Source organism: Bos indicus, chromosome 22 (genome assembly GCF_029378745.1).
Source record: "Bos indicus isolate NIAB-ARS_2022 breed Sahiwal x Tharparkar chromosome 22, NIAB-ARS_B.indTharparkar_mat_pri_1.0, whole genome shotgun sequence".
Lineage (NCBI taxonomy): Eukaryota > Metazoa > Chordata > Mammalia > Artiodactyla > Bovidae > Bos > Bos indicus.
This window is the reverse complement of record NC_091781.1, coordinates 50,544,138-50,560,804: the sequence shown is the minus strand read 5'-3', so window position 1 is coordinate 50,560,804 and position 16,667 is coordinate 50,544,138. Positions and strand designations below refer to the sequence as shown.

Below are 16,667 nucleotides of genomic sequence, written 5' to 3'. Positions count from 1 at the left end.
AAAGCTGTTGGCTGTTATCAGATAAGAAAATGACCTGATACCCCCCAGAGGGGAGCGGAAAATCTCTAAATGGTCACTAAATCCTCTGAAAGGAAGCAGAGCCCACAGGGCTTCTCCCAGCCTGAGAGTAGCTCTGGGTCAGGGAAGGGCCTCACAGAGGAGGCCACTGTGAGGAGTTGATGCTCAGGACAAGAGAAGGAAACCCTGCTGTGGAAGTAGTCCATTTCTATTGCAGGCACTACAGACTCCTTATCATTGTAGGGGGATCATCGACCTTGGCAGTTTGATTTCAGATTTGGGTCTGGGGTGGAGAAAGCAGGATGCCCAGCGGTGTGCATAGTGATGTCCACATTCCTTCGCTAGGCTGCTCATTTAGGTTGTCTGAAGCACAAAAGTATTAAAACTGTCAAGAGATTGTGGGTGACTGGGTTAAGGTCATTTGTGTTTTGTATATATATTTTAAGGTGTGTGATGTGAGGGATCGGGGAGAGGACCTCACAGAGCTGGCAGGCAGTAATAGGTTATTTTCAAAGCCAGGCTGACATTCAGGTGCACACTGACGTGTCTGTGACCTGTGGGGCTCTTTCCTGACCCTGATGCCATACCTTAGTCGTGATTCTGGCGGGGCCTTCAAGGTGAAGTTTCAGGGAGTTGGCAGAGTTGACTGTGGGGAGCCATTTTGGTGTGGTGCTGATATGCATGAGAGTGTGTATGTGTGTGTGTGGGAGGGTGCTTTGGGGATAATTGGGGAAGCTGCAAGAGGAGATGGGAGAGGACTTAGGGAACGTGAGCCTTAGCAAGAGGTCGGGAGGGAAAGGATCACTCCCAGTGTGTGGAGGAACCTTGCTCTGTTTGCGTTGTTAATCCCCAAGTCATCGGAGGAGGTAGGAAGCAAGGGTGCAAGGGGTTACTGTCTGGGGATGGTGAGGGGTGGGGACTGGAGGCCATCATGGGCCAGGTCAGCTAGTGGTAGCGGTGGGAGACGAGTATAGTGACTTTGGCCAATCCTGAGGTGACAGACTTCTGGCCGCATAGATAGAGCCAGCTGAACAGAAACAGAGGCTGTGAGGGTGGACTCGCCCCGAGTTGGGGGTCCTGAAAGGCAGTGCTGGTGTGCTTTGCCAAGGGAGCAAGTTAAAAACCCTTCAGGCCCTGGGAGTCAGGAAAATCTGCTGTGAAGGGACTAATGACTAGACATGTCGGGATTTGGGGGCACCCAGTTTAAAAAAACTACACTACCTTTACCCTGCCCGGGGGAACCAGTTATGGCTGCAGTGCCAGCTTAACAAGCAGCAGAGAGTGAGCCGCCAGTGGGGTTCCCAAGGCCAAACCCCTGAATTAGAGGAGGTCCCCTCCCAATTGCCTGTGAGGCCACCCTCTCTTTTCCAGGCTTCCTGGTGCTGTTCACTTTCTGCAAATGCTGCTTCGCAAAGCCCTCAAGCTCTTCCAGGACTGGTTTTATGTTTGAAAGTGAAAGTCACTCAGTTGTGTCCAACTCTTTGCGGCCCCATGGACTATACAGTCCAAGTAGCCATTCCCTTCTTCAGGGGATCTTCCCAACCAGGGGTCAAACCCAGGTCTCCCACATTGCAGGTGGATTCTTTACCAGCTGAGCCACCAGGGAAGCCCAGTTTTATGTTTACTTCATCTTATTTATTTACTTAATATATTTTTGACTTGGAAAAAACTTCACTAGTGTAAAAAATAAAACAAAAATGGAGAAAACAAGGCCACCCCCCTTCAAAAAAAGTAGAGCTTAGTAATTTATAAGGTCAAGAAAAGAGCTTTATCTGTTCCCCCAGAGGCTTCTCGGCACGCTCCAATCCTGCCACAGCCTGCTCTTTCCCTTCCTTCCCAAGGTGACCCCATCCTGTCCTTTTGTAGCTGCTTCCTTACTTTTTTTTTTTAAATAGTTTTATTCTCCCAAATGTCTGTCCTTAGGCACTGCAGTTTAATTTGTGCATGTTTTGTTAATTGGCGTGTGTTTTAAGTTTCTTTATCTATATTTCCCTGCTCTGTCCTGTTTCCTGGCAGTTATCTGCTGGAGAACCTGGGCCATTAGACCTGTGGGGTCTCTCCCAGTCCAGAGTGAGCAGTTGTGTCCCAGGGTGCAGAGCAGCACGCCCTTCTCTGTGTTTACTGTGAATGGGCAGCTGGATCTAAAGGCTCGATCTGCCTCAGCTCTGGGCCTTCTGGCAAGGTGGAGGTGGTTTGGGCCTTTGCTTTCCTTTTGTTCCATATCTTGCTCATAGGCAGGGATCCAGAGCACCACTTCTGTGGCAGGACAGTGGGGCCTGAGGAAAGGTCAGGCCAGCTCAGCCTCTCAGTGGCTCCACCGTCTTTGTCAAACCAGTTTCCCCAGCATGGGTGTGACAGGTGTGGCAAGGGGAAAAGGCTGGATGTGTTCTCTGGTCTGATTCGCTGATGGGACTTCTCTGGTGGTCCAATGGTTAAGAATCCGCCTGCCAGTGCAGGGGACATGAATTCGATCCCTGGTCTGGGAAGATGCCACATGCCACGGGTCAGCTAAGCCCGTGCACCACAGAACTACTGAGCCCCACTGGAACCCTTGAGCCGCAACAAGAGAAGTCACCAAAATGAGAAGCCCATGCTCTGCAACTAGAGAAAAGCCTGCACTCAGGGACGAAGACCCAGCACAGCCAAAAGTTAGTGAATAAATAAATAAATGCAAAACAAGAGTCATGACTTTAAAAAACAACATAATTCACCAAGGTGGGTTCACAGAGGGCCCTCTCAGGTCCTCTCTCCTTCCTCCACACTGACCCTTCTCCCCAAGGCAGAGCCTCTGCCTTCTCCACGTAGGGCACACACAGCCCCAGGGGTCAGAGCTTAGAGAGCAGCCAGACTCCATAGTCTTTCGCCATATCTGCGCCATCAGGCCACGGAGGTTGGGAGGATAGTGGGACCCTTTGTGGGCTGTGGTCGTGGCCTCACCTGCTGGTCTCCAGCCCTGGGTGCAGAGACTCGCCTGACAGGATGGGGAGGCATGTCAGCTGCCAGTGTTGTTGGCTGGCAGCTGGAGAGGGGGGCATGTGGAGGGCCAAGGTGAGTGTTGCTTCGGTGTGAGGATAGCCTCAGGGTTCAGGGCCAGGGACTTGTCCACTAGTCCTGGCTTTCTTGTCTGAAGCCCACCCCAGCTTACCCCCAAAATTTGATGAGCAGCCTGAGCCAGGGGCTCAGGTGTGGGGCCAACCACGTGGTCACCTCAGAGCGCTGCTGCCGGGTGAGCTGTTGCTATGAGGCCCTGGAGGATCAGGGCTCTGCTCACGGCTGGCCTCTACCTGTGAGTGGGGTTGGCTGAAGAGTTTGTTTGGGTTTTTCCATATGCTGTAATGGAAGAACCCATATGAGCTTTTTGGCCAACCCAATATATAGCAAGCTCATTGTCCTTCAGATGGTAACTGCCCCTGAGAAGAGGTGTCTTGTGATTGATGGGTCAGAATTGATCTGGCCTTCCCCTGCTATGACACTTCCCATGTGCCTGTGGTGTTTTCATTAAAGTCACACATTAAAAATTCCATTTATTTTTACACTTAAATACTTTTGAAGCCAGGTGCATTCAGATTTTTGCATCCTCTGTATGCATCAAGGTTGCTTAGGCCTAAGGAGGCCGAGCAGGCTTTGTTTTCTTGCCTTGAATCCAAGTTTTCTGAGGGTTGTCCTTTGGGAAGGAGAATGTAAGGAATTCCAGAGTCAGGGAGGCGTGGGCTGTGCTGGTGGAAGGGCTGGAGAGGCTACTGGGCACTGCTCAGGGGCTGCCGGAAGGAGCCGATGTCAGCAGCGGGCATGGCGGGGAGGGGAGTGCTGAATTTTCTGTATTCGAGATCTGTACCACTACATTTAAGAATTGAATTCCTTGGAATTTGGTGAGGTCCAGACCGCAGATCTGGCTAGTTGCTTAGGTGGTGAAGCAGGAGTTAAAGCCATGTTTTCTGGTGTTGGCTGCTCTGGTGTCCTTCACTCCTAAGAGTGAAGGTCCTTAGAGGTAGTCCTTGCTTTTACCTCAGGTGTTAACAAGTGGCAGGTAAGTAGCAGACCCCAACCAAAATGGTCCCAGGCCAGAGCAGAGTCATCTCATTCTTGAAAATCTATTCTGTTATAGATGTTGTTTCACTGAATCGCCTGCTGACTATTAGTGTTTAATTTTTTTTTTTTAACGCTCACTGTGAAAAACAGCCGAGGCAAAATTTACGTGTAGCAATATGCATAAATCATAAATGTACAGCTTGACAGTTTTATATATGTATAGACCACTGAGATTAAGGTATAGAATATTTCCAGTAGGTTCTCTCATGCCTTTACCCAATCAGCATCTCCGCAGAGGTAACCACTGTTCTGGTCTTGAGCCTAGTTTTCTCCTCATGACCTTTATTTGTTTGGCTGTGTTGGGTCTTAGTTGTGGCATAATTTTAGTTCCCCCACCAGGGGTCGAACTCACATCCCATGCATTGTAAGGTGAGTTCGTAACCACTGGACCACCAGTGAAGTCTCACACTTTTCTTGACCTTTGTGTACGTCAATGGTATAGAGTATGTATGTACTGTATGTACTTTGAGGTGCCTGTCTTTTCTTGCTGAATGCTAGGTCTCTGACATCGTTGTGGGTCTGTACAGCAGTTTGTTCTCTTTTGTTTAGTATTTCACACATGAATATACCACAGTCTACTGCTTTTCCTGTTGGTGGACATGTGGGTAGTCTCAACTTTTGGCTATCATGAATAATACTGATAAAAAGCCATCCTTTTCCATGGCTTCTAACACCTAAGAGTGACTTAGGTACACTTCACATTTAAACTGCTGGGAGTTTTCTTGATATGCCTTTGTTGTGTTTTGTTTTTGGTCTTTAAAAAAATTTTTTTTTTAATTTTATTTTATTTTTAAACTTTACAATATTGTATTACTTTTGCCAAATATCGAAATGAATCCGCCATAGGTATACATGTGTTCCCCATCCTGAACCCTCCTCCCTTCTCCCTGTTTTTGGTCTTGTGGAGAATTTCAAGCGCACTCAAAGACAGAGTGATGTGAATCCCATGGGCCTGTCACCAGCCCCAGCGTCCATCAGCTTCCGTTCATCAGTGGGCCAGTCTTGCGCGTTTGCACTCCTGACTGTTGTCCCCCTGCAGCCGCCACTGTTTTGGAGCACATCTCAGACGTCGTGTCATTTCATCCCTCAGTATTTTAATGTGTTCCTGTAAAAGGTAATGGAGCCACAGCAGCTGCTGAAGGGCTTCCTGCTCCTCTCTGTCCTCACGGTAGAGTGTGGCTCCTGGTTCCTGTCTACCCTTCATCCTGATCGAGTTGCCTGTGTCACCTGCTTTTGCCGGCAGTTTTTGAACCGGGAGCCAGCATGGTGTAGAGCTGGGAGGGTCATCTTAGGACGTTGGTATGTCCGTCACTGTGGTGGGCACCACTTTCTGTTGGATTAATTGTCATGTGTACAAGTTAGGCTGATCCAAGAGGAAGGTGGGAATGGACTGGTGAGTACTTCTTTGGTGCTCAGATACACAACTGCCTCTCCCAGATGGCTGCACCGGTCTGGGACAGATGGTTCTTCCGCAGTGCTGCTAGAGTCTGGAGGGTGTGACCCCCAGGACAGGTGGGCTCCAGCATTCCTCCGAGACCCTGCCCCTCAGTTGAAAGACAACAGGCGTCAAACTTAGATTCAGTGATACGATTTAGAAAAGGTTAATGTTTTTCAGAAAAGTGAAGCTACAGTATGAAGATTAGACTTGGGAGCCCCCAAGTGCCCTCTAGTGTCCCTCTCCTGTCCTCCTTGGGCTCAGCACTAGTATTTGTGTCCCCACTACCCTGAGCCCAGAGTTGTTCTGGGATGGGCCCAAGAGGCACCCTGGCCCAGGGCTGGCCCACAATAGGAGCAGAGAGCACCACAGATACCTTATTATTGGGAGTAATTAGCTCGTAAATTTTCCATAGCAATTTTCCTGAGGTAGTCAAGTCTGACTAGAAAAACAGTGCCATGTTTTGATTCATTAGTCATCTGGACACTCACACTCCCCTGTTTTCACACTGGCTAACTATGAAGCACCATTACTCCCAGCTTGAATTTATGACACCTGCTGCCCACTCTGCCCATTAATCCAACAGCATGAGGGGGGCAGGCCATCTCATGCTCTTTCAACCAGTCTCTCCCTCCTTCCTCTTCCATCTCATGTTATTAATAAAGGAGTTTAACGGTAACTCAGTTTTAGTGAAAGTAAGGGGAAAGTTACTCATCTCTTTCAGTTGGAATGTACATAGAAGGGTATTTTGCCAGTCTCTAGCAGTTCTAAGGTACATAACCTTTGACCCAGCAATTCTACATCTAGGATTTTATCCACCAGTTTCTTGCCAGAAGCATGCATGTCTGAGAGGGAGAGAGCACCCTTCAGACCAGAACACGCAGGATACTTGGACAGGTCTGTGCCACAAGCAGCAGTAGAGGGTGAGGAGGTGGATCTACTCGGGCTGAGGTCTTCCAGTTCTAGTAAAGTGTAAAAAGTATTAGTTAGGAGCTATGTGATTCCATTTGAACTTTGTAAGAATGAAATAAAAAGAGATGTCCTAGTTTAAGTGTTTAGAGATACTTTAAATGTGTCATTTGTGGAAAGCTACTGAAGAAACCCAGCCTCTCACGTACGTACGTCGTAGGATATTGGTGAAATCTGTTTAACCTCCATGTGAATTACTTTTATTGCAGTAAGTCCAAAGGACCTGACGGCTGATGGCGTCATTGCGAGGCTTACTGTGTGTCTTCTCTATCATGCCCGGGGATTGTTAGTGGGAAATCTGATACTGGGAAACTCTGGTTTCAGCCTGCCCAGAGCTTGTGTTTAGCTCTGGGGCCTCTGAACTTGGTGAAGGTCTGGTCAGGGGTTTTTTCCCTCCAGGAGGGAAGGCTCCTGGGAAGGAAGGATGAAACTATTTTTAATCTTGAGCAAACATAGCCCAGTGTAGTAATTTCAGGCCCCAGTGTGACATTTTATTCCATTATCATCCGAGTCACTTTTAAAACAAATAAACAAAGTCCTTTTTTGGTATACTTTGTATTTGTGGTGTTTCTAGAGGGAAATGGTTTTAAGATACTCCCATTTCGCCTCACAGAGGAGGACGTAGGGGCCTGGTGGGCTGTGTTCTGAATCACGTAGTCATGGAGCTTGGGGCCTGGGGTGCTGGTTGACAGAGTGCAAGGGTGTGAGGTGAGTGGTCGGGGGTTGCTTAGGCCCTCAGTGCTCACAGAACCCATCTGCTGCTGACTTTGCCTCACGACTGCTGATGAACATTGCTGCTTTGTCGGGGAAGAACTGAGGTCGTGAGATGAGAGGCAGACCATGCCCCACCTTCCTTTCTCTTAGCACTTATGTTCATGTCACATAGCTTATATTTTTGTAACTCAAAATTTGGATACAACTTCAGACTGGCAGAAAAATTGCTAGAGTGGTACGGGAAACTCCTAAATATGCTACCTTGAGTCGCTATTTGTTTCTATTTTGCCTTCTTTTTGCTTTGTCATTCTCTTTCTTTTCCCTCTCTATACATTTTTTCCCCCTGAACCATCTATGAGTGATTGGCAAACACCATGCCCCTTCACTCCTAAATACCTAATCATGTATTTCCTAAGAATAAGGATCTTCTCTTATATGACCACAATATGTCTGTCAGTATGAGGAAATATCATATTGGTACAGTGTCTAATCTGTTAATACATTCCATGTTTAGATTCCTCAGTTGTCCAACAGTGTCTTTGATAACCAGCCCCATGTGAGTAGGTACACAATGCTGGTTTGTCCTGATGATCAGCCCTGGCTGGGAAGGTACCTAACAGTTTTTTCCTCTGTAAAGTTGCCATTTTTTCCTTTGCAATTAATAAGTAATTCATGGGAGGACATTATGTAAATATCCTGTTCCTTATCAGACTTGGACCCTCTGCTTTCAGCATGCAGTGATGCTTCTAAGACCATCATTCCTTCTGTATTGTCATCTCACTCGAAGAGCCTTCTCGCCTCCATTCATTGCTTTGTGTATGTGATTTCACATTGATAACTTAGTGTGATATCACCCATTCTTGTCATTATTCATTTTGAGGCCCAGATTGTCCCAGGTTTGGCTAGCAGGAACACAGAGGCTGGCTCCTGTGTTCTTTTGACATGTCTTCTTCATCATGGTTTGAGCACTTCCTGATTTTCCAGTGCAGCAAGATGTTTCAGGTTTCTTTCCCTGGCCTGTCGTCAATCCTTTCCACAAGGAGCCTTGGTTTCTTTTAGTTAAAGTAGCAGTTAGAAACCAGGATATGGATACATATGGTACATATGTTTATTTACTAAAGTCTTTTAAAATAAATCTAATTTTGTATTCAGTTACTTAATCTTGTTGCAGTTCAATAAAGGCATTTCACAAACTGAATAAAAGAGTTCCAGTTCTTGATTTTTGCTGTAAGTGGAACAAGTAAACACACGACATTAACAGAGTGAGATGGACTTTAGCAACAAAATAAAAGATTTCACCTGCTCAAAAATAATTTATTTCTGCTTAACTGTTAGAGAAATTAGCAGAACCACTGAGCTAATTTCTGAAGAGGAAGGATATACCTGAACATCGATGCTAGGGAGCCTTGTTCCGGGCTCTGGGCTGCCTGAAGCCCAGCCCCACGAGGCTGTGCCCTTCCCTGTTGTCAGAGCTTTGGAGTAACGGCGGTGTCCATTGAGGCAGTGAAGCCCGTGTGTCCTAGAGTGTCAGGTGACCTATGACAGAGTCCCCCAAGTGGGTTCTTCTGTCGTGGGAGGACCTGGATCTGGCCTGTGTTCCTCCTGTGCCATCGTTAGGACAATGTGGACAAATCACATACGGCCCCTGGGCTGTCTCTGTTCTGAGGATTTAATAAAGAAGGGAAACCATAGTGGAGGGTTAATTTGTTAAGGGAGGACTGAGATGGGTGGGTTTCTCGAGGAAGCAGCATTTAGGAGGCTGGCAGCTCTCCACTCTGGACCGCTACGACCTTTGGTAACCACTGACCTCTTTCCTGTCCCATCCCCAGTGTTGAGGTGTAGGTGAAGTTAGAACATGTTCATTCTCCTTGAGAATGTTTCAGGTGTGATTCCTTTAAAGCCTGTTGTGCCCCTTCCCACACCCCACTACAGTACTCTTGGCTGGAAAGTCCCATGGATGGAGGAGCCTGGTAGGCTGCAGTCCATGGGGTAGCTACACGACTGAGCAACTTCACTTTCACTTTTCACTTTCATGCATTGGAGAAGGAAATGGCAACCCACTCCAGTGTTCTTGCCTGGAGAATCCCAGGGACGGGGGAGCCTGGTGGGCTGCCGTCTATGGTGTTGCACAGAGTCGGACACGACTGAAGCGACTTAGCAAGCAAGCAACCCCTTACAGGCTTCAGTGCCCAGGCCCTCTACTCGTTGCTGTGGGTCATCCCGCAGGATGTGAGCTGCAGCGGAGTAACCAGTACCAGGCAGGTGCACCTCAGTCCTGTGTGAGGTGCTCACTGAGTCTCAGGTGCCTGTTGAGGTTCAGGCCTTGTTGATTTCCTGGCTCCACGGTCAGTGTCAAAATCAAACACTTAATCGTCTGTAAAAGCAAGAGATAGCTGAGGTCCCTGGTTGCATTGCAGGTAAACCAAAAACATATGCACGCTTTAAATTGCTCTTCTTTGAACTAGCTGCGGTCGTTTACAGGGTGGACCCTCTCAGAGACCGCTGCTCAAGTTTGCAGCACTAATCTTTGGGGTATGAGAGGTGGCAACTCTGGTGTCAAGAGCGTGCTGGGTGACTTCCTGCTTCTTAGCTTTAGAGAGCTTGAGTGACTTGAGGTGTCTGAGGAGCATGAGTTTATAAAGAGAGCTTGACTTGAAAACAAAAAAGCTACGCTGTAGATAAATGCTCCTGATAACTGGTGAATTTACTCTCGGTTGTTCTTTGTCACAAAGAAGTCAGGATTTTCCTCTACTCATTTGCTGAATACAGCAGGCAGTGATCCAGGCAGTGATTGTGGCACAGGACTGGAGGGCTGCTCTCTCCCTTCAGATGAGAAGCATCTCCAAGGAGCTCGAGGCTCCGTTTGCTCCATGTCCAGTTCTGGGTCACGTTGATGGTGAGACATCTACTTGGGTTGTAACAGTCAGTGAAATCCCAGAAAGGCCCCTACAAGAGTCATCTAGAGAGTGAGGACTGCGGTCTTTGTGGCCATTTTCTCATCTCACTAAAGTGTCTCCAGCCTAGCTTGCTGCCTTAGGATAAACAGCTTGAACAGGGTGTGGAGGGCACTCTTTCCGCTTCCTGTCGGTTGTTGTCCTGACTGTCTCTGCTTCACCCACTCCCCCGTACAGAAATCTTACCAAGGGATAACTAGGTGACGGGACACATGGAGAGGCAGAGACCAAGTCCTCACTTATCAGTCAGGCTCTACGGGGGGCAGCTTGGGTCTGAGAAGATAGAAACAGAGCTCCATCTAGTTTACTCACACTTTCTCTTTTGCCTGTGACCTTTCTGCCTTCCTGTCTCCTTTCCTGACCAAGGACGTTCTGATGGGTGGGCAGCAGCTATCCCTGTGGTTCTTTGAGGGGCCAGCCTGTTAGAAGGACTGTGTTGCCATGAATCCCTCACAATGTCCGCTTTATCCCTGTGTAAGATAAATGCAGAGGTTCCTGACTCTTGATTGGCTCTGTTCTTAAGGCCGGCAGAACTTTTAAGGTTCACTGGATTTGGTATACAATGAGAAGACATGAAATAAACGTCATTTATAAAAGGGGCAGTTAGCTCCCAGCACAAATGATTTACCTAGAGCCTGGGAAGGGTGCAGGGTGCCTTGGTGCTTGCATCAGAAGCCAGTTGAAGATCCTTGGGAAAAGAATATGTGAAGAGTATCTGAAGAATGAAGCTATGGGCTGGTGGGAATCTCTGTTCATTCGTGCTGTGGGAGTCCACTCTTGCTTGATGGTGGCCCAGCTTGGAAATTTAGAAGATCTCGGCTCTGGAAGAAGAAAACAACACCTTTGTACATTAGGAAAGGCTGGCCACTGCTGAAAAGTACGATACGGGGTAGCCTCTACTGTCCCCCCAGTACTTGGGAAGAGGTAAATTGTGTCTGCACCCTTTTGATAAGACAGACGGTCCTCTGCATTTTTCCTCTCCTTGTCTGTTTTTGCTTTTAACTTTGAATCCTTGAGTTCTAAAAGTCAGGAAGGAATTTCCAAATAATTAGTACTGAGTGGACACCCACTTCTTCCTTGGTGCTCAGGGAGGGATCAAAGCCTGCAGAACAAGGAGGTAGAAGCAGTGGGAGGTGAGGACAAGCGCGTCCTCAAGGGTTTCTTCAGCTGTGTTCAACCCGGATGTAAGTCCGTTCCACTCCAGGCCTGAATCTGAGGTCACGCATGGCATAACCTTCTCGGCATTGGTCTTCTTCATTGCTTGACTGCCTGGTCACACAGTCACTGTGGCTTTCCAGCGCAGGGGTTCCCAGAGTCTGCAAGGCCATCTTCTGGCGTTTTTGCTCCAGCCTTTGGAAGCATACCCCTAAAACCAACCAGAGAAGTTTGTGATGATTTAGATTTTGTAGCCGTGGCAAGGCTGAGGTAGGTAGAAAGCCCAGTTGGACAGAGCCATATGTGGGAGGGAAGGAATTCTGCTAGCAAGAAAGTCGGAGCGAACGGAGTGGGTGCTACTTGTATCTTGTCCTTTTGTAAACAAGGTTTGTTGATCTGGCCATTTCTGGCGTGATTCAAATGTTCTTGATGGTCGGGACTTAAGAATGTGGCCCCCCAAAAGATTATGGTCTAAAGCAAGTCATAGCTTTATTTTTTTATAATTATGTCTTTTTAATTGGACGAGAATTGATTTACAATATTGTATTGGTTTCTGCCGTGCGTCGACATGAATCAGTCATTGGTATACATATGTTCTCCCTCTTGAACCTCTCTCCTACCTCCCACCCAGGTCATAGCTTTAATGCTGAAGGTTGCGTATTTGCCCAGATAAACACCCAGAACAATGGCATCTTCATGTGAAGGTGCAAGAGCTCCCAGTCCCAGGGGCTGGGCCGGGATTCCCCTGTCTGGCTCCTGACGCCTGTATTGAGAGGTTGCTGGCGGGGTCAAGGGGGCTGTGGGAATGGGGGACCTGAGGGGGGAGCTGGTAGTGGCTGGGGTCTCCCGAATATTTCATCTCACTCCTCTGTTCTGAAATCTGATTAGCCAGTTAGGTCAGGAAGGCCAGCAGTCAACTATCTTTTTCTAACCTTAATTCACTGAAGCCTAATTAGCATGTTAGTTTTGAGCCAGGGTACTTATTTTTAGTCTTTTGTAGAACAATGGAAACAAATATCAGAAAGCTCAGCTTTTAACGTCAAAGTGTGAAGTGAAGTGAAAGTCACTCAGTCATGTCTAACTCACTCTTTGGGACCCCATGGACTATACAGTCCGTGGAATTCTCCAGGCCAGAATACTGGAGTGAGTAGCCATTCCCTTCTCCAGGGGATCTTTCCAGCCCAGGGATCGAACCCAGGTCTCCTGCATTGCAGGTGGATTCTTTACCAGCTGAGCCACAAGGGAAGCCCTCAAAGTGTGAAGTCAGAAGATTATTTGCTTTGTGCTTGGTGGATCATTTTGGGGATTCAGTGGAAACCTTGTCACTATACCCTGGTATCCGCTGAGGGCCTGCTAGGCGCCAGTGGGGGAGAGGGCAGCAGAGCCTACGTGGCCCCAGACCCCTCCAGGAGGGGGACCTCTGCTCCTGCCTTTCCTCTCTGGGCAACTCTTGGCGTCCAGCCTTGACCTGACAGGTCCCAGCCATCCTGCCCTTACGATGTTATCCCAGCCCTACCTTTGTCCTGAGATGGGTTGGATAGCCAGAGGAAGTTTGGGGTATCATTGCAACTTGTATTTTCTAGTAAGCACCTACTTGAAAAACACTTGTGCTTAGTTTATTGCCTCTTGTGTATAACATAGAAGTATTTCATTTATTACCTCTTACTAGTAATGTATGTAAATCTTAATTGACTATTTTTGTATGCAACTTGGAAAGACTACGTGCGTAGCAAATGAAGCCTCACACATAGTACAGGGTAGGTAGTCGGTAAACATGCGCTGACGTGTTAATTATTGTTGGGCTGTTTTGGGATGATTGTAATTTAATTGGGTTCTTAGATGCCACAAGGGTACGTGAATGGAGTAATTCACTCCTGCTTGTTTCTGCTGGGTCTGACCCCCACCTCTCTCACTTCCTCCACTACTTCTGCCCACCTGCAAAGTCCAGCTGCTGCGGCCACACGGACACGTAGGCCTGGTCCTTGTGTTTGGGCGCTCGGTCTACCCTTTTCCAGCCTCGGAGCCTTACCCGAGGCACTTGTATTGATTTCTGGCTGTACCACACAGCTTATGGGATCTTAGTCCCCCAGCTAGAGATCGGACCCAGGCTTTCGACAGTGAGAGCGCAGAGCCCAGACCACTGGACCTCCAGGGAGTTTGCCTGAGGCGCTTTTAAGCAATAATTAAAAGTTGATCTAAGGCTCATATAAGTGTTTTTCCTAAAGTCTAATTGGTGTAACTCTTGAGTGATGTGGAGTTTCAAAAAATATTTATAATTGTAGTAAAATATATATAACAAAGTTTGCCACGCTAACCATTAACTTTTTTTAAATTGTGATAAACAGCATAAAACTTAACCATCCTAATTATTTTCGGTGTGCACTTGAGTACTGAGTAATGTTTAACTGCAGCATATGGAGTTCAGTGGAGTATAGCAGGAGCTGGTTTTTCCGTGAGCTGTATCACGTAGGATGTTAAAAATCTACCCAGGTTTGAAATCACAGTCTAGTGGAGAAATGGCCATTTGGCCCTGGCTTCTGAACCTTGTCTTTCTCCCCTTCCTCTGGGATGTGTTTGCACCTGAATGGGTTTGTGCCCAGGTAGAAGACTTGTACTTCCTTCCTGCCTTTGTTGAGAAAACCACACCACCGTCAGCAGAAACCACTGCCCTTCCTGGACCTCCGCTTTTGGTATCTGTGATCACTGAACGTCTGCAAGAGTTCTCTGGGTGAGAAAGGCCTTCACGTAGTGTGTGTTTGATAGACTGTTGAGTAATGCTTGCTTCTCACAGGTGGTCATTTTTTCCTCCCACATTTTCTTTACTTTTACTCTTGCTGTGTATGTGGCCCCGGACGCTTGGTGCATTCCTGAGCTCCCTGCTGGTGTCTTTGCCAGGCTGCCCCCACACCTCCGGTGATGCTCCCATGGCACAGGCCAGACAGGAACCTTCCTCGGGTCAGGGGAACCTCTCCTGCCTCCTGCGCGCTGTGAACAATTTGAAAGTGACACCTTGCGTCTTCACCACTGACGTGGCTCAGCGCCTTCCTTATCTGACCAAGGTGTGAAAAAGGCCTGTCTTAAACTCAGAGCAGAGGAATCTGCCCATCTTTTTGGTATTTAAAACCCAAATAAACAGTGACTTCACACTGTTGTTTTACATTGTGTTAAGTACATCTTGCTGGCAGTCAGATTGAGCGGTTTTCGACTGGTTAACTTTCCCGGATTTTTAGATTAATAATAGACATGTAACGTTTACTTTTAACTTCAGAGTGTCTGGGCAAAAGCCTTCTTGCTGGATGGAACCTAAAGTGGTGGTTTCAGTTAAGATGATTCCTTTTCACCATTTAAAATAAAGTCATGGGATGTTATTACTTTCATTCGGTTTTAAAAAGACAAATCCCATTTTCCTTACATGTCTTTTTTTTTTTCCTTACATGTCTTAATTACCGTGGTGAATGGTGGCAACTGGGTGGTGGAGCCAGTATTTTTAGGTAACTAACTAGCTGTGGGAGATGTGGGGGTTCCTGCCAGCGGTGGGGTAGGCTGCCTCTGCCTCATTTTGTGTGCTTAATAATGGGTTGAATCCCGCAACTTTTCCTTCATTCCTAGAAAGTAAAAACTAGTAGGGAGCCATTCTCTCAGAGACGTTAGTTAAGATATTTTAAAGTTTCATTCTCTGTGGGTTTTTCCTGCATGTGAGGAAACATTGAGTTCACTGTGAACTGTGTTAGTGCCAGGTATGCATTTGTTCCTCGAGTTTTTTGAGTGGAAAGTTTCTATTGCCTGAGCCTCCTCTGTGTTGGCGGTATTTGGAGGTCTGGGAGATAATCTTAGTGGAACAGAACTGCTTCCTTGCTGGGGCTGGAATTCCAGAGGAGGTCCTCTAGTTCCCAGGGATCCAGGTGTGTCTGGACAGGGTCACAGGATGCTCTGCCTGCCCCCTCCACGTGCTTCATTTGCCTAGAGATAGAGATTAGTGACAAGAGGGAGGCCAGAAGTATTCATTCCTGGTGAACTCTGCCTCCGGTGTCTGGGGCCCTCGTCTGTCATCGAGTAATTGCTGTTGATTCTCTAGTTGTGTCCCTGCTGCCTGATGTGGTCAACTTGAAATGCACCTGCCTCCAAGGCAGGTTGGACGCATTTTGGTTCACAAAGGACACCACTTTGTAGACAGCTGCTGAAAACTTGGCTTTCTGTTTCTGCCCATCACTGCAGAGTCCCCAGCGTCACAGCTGGAGAAAGGAAGTGTGCCCCTTTCCCACACTGTATGCCGTGGCTGGCCGAGCGGGTGTTCAGAGTGCCAGGGGCTTCCCCCGGGCTCTGGGAAGGCCCTCTTCACAGAGGGGCTTTGCTGGGGTCTGGAGCAGTGCTCAGCTCAGACTCGATGGTGGACATTGCACTAGGGGCTGGCACAGAGGAGGACGTTACCCAGAGCCACTACCCACGTCTCAGCAGGAGAGCTTCGGCAGCCTCCATCAGCCACACGGTGGTGAGTTGAGCTAAGACGTATTCTTGGGCTACTGTTAGCATTTCCTGGTCCGGAGGGTATCCTGGGAGTGTGCATGTGCAGTGTTGAAATGAGCAGCTGTGTCAGGGAGGCTGGATGACTCTGACCACAGTCTTTCTCTGGCTCCTGGGCACCTTCTCCTCCCACCATGTTCTGACCTTAGGCTGTATGTGACCATGGTTGAGTGTTTACCTCTCTTTAGGCTTTGCTTCCGAAGAATGGGGAGGAGGATCTCTGTAGTGCCTCCACCTCTGGATGACCTACTATATGACTCTGTCTCAAAACCTCCGGGAGTTGGTGATGGACAGGGTGGCCTGGCGTGCTGCGATTCATGGGGTCGCAAAGAGTCGGACACGACTGAGCCACTGAACTGACTGAAAAACCTCCCAGAGGGATGTCCTAATCCTGGTGTTTGGATCCAGCCTGACAAGTTCCGAGCACAGGGAGACTGACCCTTGTTTATAGGAAGCCAGTATCAGAACGATGCAAGGCCAACTTTCAAGAAGACCTTTTCTCCCCAGAACATGGAAAATCAGCACATAGCAGCAGCTGGAGCTGTGCCCTGGTCATTGCCCACTTGCTAAATGCAGAGCACTTAGTCACGCTCATGAACCAGATACCCCATGTCGTCATATGTCCGCAGATAGCAGACTGAGCCTGTGTTCCTGCTAGGAAAGGGTGTGTCTCATACTGTTGGCTTGTTTTCACATAAGCTGAGAATGTTTAAATGGAGAATTGGATCGGAAAAGTAAAAGATCATCTGGATCTAATAAATAGAAAAGTTAAGTGCACAGAAGAGTGAAGACATGGGAACAAGATTTAAACA

At 47.8% G+C, this 16,667-nt stretch overlaps 1 protein-coding gene across 4 annotated transcripts in view; it reads left to right on the top strand.

Moving 5' to 3' along the window:
- Nucleotides 1-16,667, top strand: part of DAG1 (dystroglycan 1) — a 48,686-nt gene that overhangs the window by 11,791 nt on the left and 20,228 nt on the right. The window contains exon 1 of one of the 4 annotated variants that reach the window (XM_019984311.2): nt 15,576-15,823. The exons of the other annotated variants lie outside the window; for them this stretch is intronic. Within the exon in view, the coding sequence (XP_019839870.2) occupies nt 15,602-15,823 (222 nt within the window). The 5' untranslated portion in view covers nt 15,576-15,601. Of the gene's footprint in view, nt 1-15,575; nt 15,824-16,667 lie in introns of those variants that run through there. 4 annotated transcript variants of the gene reach the window in all.